Consider the following 3,418-nt stretch of genomic DNA (forward strand, 5'->3'; position numbering starts at 1 on the left):
CTTGAAATGGTGTAATTACTTCGTTTGTCCAGCAGAGCGCGCTCCATTGTTTGCTACTGGGTACCTGGATGAAACGCTTTAAAGCTTAAATCTATGGAAAACCATTTAAACTTTGAACGGCAATATCTCCGTAACAGCGCTGCGAAACCGCAACAAATCGGGGGATCCCTTCAGCTCGAGGAACCCTCTCGAACGCGAATCGAGTGTACGTCTAGAGGCCCGCTTTCGAATGAGACCAGCCCTGCGTCGATAGCCCTTGGGGTTTGGGAGTTACAGGTGGTTAAATTCGCGGTCCGGCGCCGACCGATCAAGTGATCCCGGGGGGCTACCAACGTGCGGAGGGTGGCGTTCAAGAGGGCTCCTCGAGCTGAAGCTGAAGGGATCCCCCGAATTTGGTGGAGATCCGCCGGCGCGTTCGCGAGATAGTGACACCAGTCAACACTTTCACTTCAGTAAGGAGGTCTCATGTTCCGGCAGCAGCAGTCAAGCGTTGTCTTATTCGACCGTAAGTGCCCTGCGAAGTGGACTTCACATGAAATTCCGCCATGATTCCAGTTCCAAGGGAACGCACACGTTACATTCAAAGGGCATTAAAGTGCGCGAGACGTGAATTTATATTGTATTTATTTACAGAGGTATATTATGTCACACTTCTCTAGTAAGTTTCGTCTGTGTGTGAAGACCGTAGCGCAAATCCGTGAATGTTCCGAAGTTAAATAAAATTCAACGGAATAAAATTTAATTGAATTAAAGTTTAATAAACTTCAACTTTACTGTTCAGTGCACTGATGTCAGACTCATTTTGGATAATAAAGTTCATTGTTAAATTGTTAAATGCCCTGCATAAGTGTTTGATCACCACATTTGAGTGATCATTGCAAAAAATGTTTATGTATATATATATTCTGTTTATGTATATACTGCATTCTATATACTGTATAGTACCAGTCAAATGTTTGGACGCACGAATGGGAAAGTGTCCAAACTTTTGACTGGTACTGTAGTATAATATACACAAAGAATATCGGCCGATATATCGGTATCGGCCCCAAAAAACCCATATCGGTCGGGCTCTAGTAATCAGCCAGAGAGGAAGACTGACATGTCGGAGCTGGTCGAAGTGTTTGGCCTGCTTAAACGCCTACGATTTCTTTCCAAACGCTGCACGTGCACTTTATGAGAGGGTTTTTTACCCTTCACCTCAGCTCTTCTATGTAAAAGTGTCTGTATAAAGGTTTGATCACTGTTATTATGACTCTGCTCTGTTTGAAAAAATTTGTAAATATTCATGAAAGCACAGGCTACCCATCTCTGGTCTCGCCAGAAGTTATTCAAAGAGCCAATAAAAATGCTAATGAAGGTGTAGAGGTTGATGCTGTGTGGTTAGGTTGGTGTTAGATAAATGGACAAAATCTGATACTCTGCTGGTTTTGTCAGTATTTACTGCCGTTTTTTTTTTTACTGGGTTTACAATATTGTCACACTTGGGCCTAGTGTTATGTTGAATTCAGCACATTTAAATATGTTGCCATGTTAACTAGCTAGTCTTAGTAATGGTTAGAATGGGATATTCTATACCATCTTTTTCCAGAAAAGGTATTTATAAATTAGATATTATAGCTAAAGAATCTATATTATATTATATATTAATCAGGTACATAGCTGAATTACTAAAATCCTTGTTGTTGAGTTGTGATTTATTTTGAGTCTTAAGTATTCATGATAATGGGGTATTCTTTAAATTCTGGGGCAATGTTGTCTACAGAGAATGGCATAAGTGCTCTTGAGTTATGAGAAATAAATGTGTGCCCTTATAAAGTGAACATAAATGGGGAACAGGGCCTGAAAGAGTGATAAATTACATGATAGTTCAAGAAAAATTGGGAGACATTACTTGAAGTGAGCATTTTTAATAATCCTCCTCATGGCTGGGTGACATTATGGTATATTATAGGGGATGGCAGAAGTGTGTCAGTCAGTAGAGGTTCTTTTATACCATTTATAACACAGTATATCCATGGCACAAATAAAATGATCAAATTGGATGAAATCTAATTCTCATTCCTTTGCTCTTTTAGCGGGCACTGATGGGGCATCACCTTGCAATGACACACGCTGGGTGCAGAAGTGGCAGTCGTGGCAGTCATCAAGGCCGCTCAGGAGAACCAGCCTTTCTCTGGGCTCTGGATTCTGGCATGCTACAGGAAGACACTCCAGTCGCCGTCTCCTACGGGCCATCCCCAGACATGTCGCCCAGATACTGCAAGCAGATGTGCTCTGGCAGATGGGACACACTGGTATGTGTTAAAGAATGGGCTGTTGTAATTAATTTTCTACTACCTTTGGAGATCGGGTTTGCGATGAAGCTTGTGTTACTGTTTGTGTTCGTTTGCAGGCTCTGGGGTGAAGGTAGCAGTATTTGACACTGGGCTGAGTGAGAAGCACCCTCACTTTAAGAATGTTAAAGAAAGAACCAACTGGACCAATGAGAAAACACTGGATGATGGTGAGACATAAAACAATGTCATGAAACAGGTTTAACACTAGAACCGCCAGAGGTCGCTGTATACCTAAAAGCGCCAGCAGGTAAATTTTTCCCACGCACATGGCAACTGTATTTATATGGCTAAAGAACATATTATTTCACTGTATTATGCTACTGTCTTCACAAAGAAGTGTCTAGAGTCATGAAATGATTGTCTAGTCATCAACTATATTTTTATCCTGTTGTTTTATGTTCAAGACTTTTTGTCAAGACACTAATCCATAATGGTCAGTAGCCTAAGCTAAAAAAAAGTCTGAAAGTGACGTGACATGTGGCCAAGTATGGTGACCCATACTCGGAATTAGTGCTCTGCATTTATCCCATCCAAAGTGCACACACACAGCAGTGAACACACACACACACCGTGAACACGCACCCGGAGCAGTGGGCAGCCATTTTTTTGCTGCGGCGCCCGGGGAGCAGTTGGGGGTTCGGTGCCTTGCTCAAGGACACCTCAGTCGTGGTATCGAAGGTGGAAGAGAGCGCTGTACATTCACTCCCCCCACCTACAATCCCTGCCGGTACGAGACTTGAACCCGCAACCTTTGGGTTATGAGTCCGACTCTCTAACCATTAGGCCACGACTTCGCCATCTGCACTGACAGAGGTAGAAGGTAGTAGCCTAAATATTTGTGTGGTTTAATATTATAATACAATGCCATTAATCAATATATTAAGATAACCCATGCTATGAATGACTAAAACAGCCTATAGACAATAATGAGCAATAATAATTCACCACACTGCATAGGATGATGCGATGAAAAATTCAAGCACACAGCTTCACCTAAATATTTATTAATTTGTTTAGTTATATCATTTATAATTTGAATAAGAGAACAACACCATTAAACTTTGGGTAATCAAAAAAAT

At 41.6% G+C, this 3,418-nt stretch overlaps 1 protein-coding gene across 1 annotated transcript in view; it reads left to right on the top strand.

The window, feature by feature from the left end:
* Positions 1-3,418, top strand: part of mbtps1 (membrane-bound transcription factor peptidase, site 1) — a 22,635-nt gene that overhangs the window by 9,060 nt on the left and 10,157 nt on the right. Inside the window, exons 4-5 of the mRNA XM_016545238.1 lie at positions 2,079-2,297; positions 2,396-2,506. Coding sequence (XP_016400724.1) covers positions 2,079-2,297; positions 2,396-2,506 — 330 coding nt within the window. The remainder of the gene's footprint in view (positions 1-2,078; positions 2,298-2,395; positions 2,507-3,418) is intronic.

Source organism: Sinocyclocheilus rhinocerous, unplaced genomic scaffold, assembly GCF_001515625.1.
Source record: "Sinocyclocheilus rhinocerous isolate Xijiao unplaced genomic scaffold, SAMN03320098_v1.1 scaffold3477, whole genome shotgun sequence".
In the NCBI taxonomy this organism is placed as follows: domain Eukaryota; kingdom Metazoa; phylum Chordata; class Actinopteri; order Cypriniformes; family Cyprinidae; genus Sinocyclocheilus; species Sinocyclocheilus rhinocerous.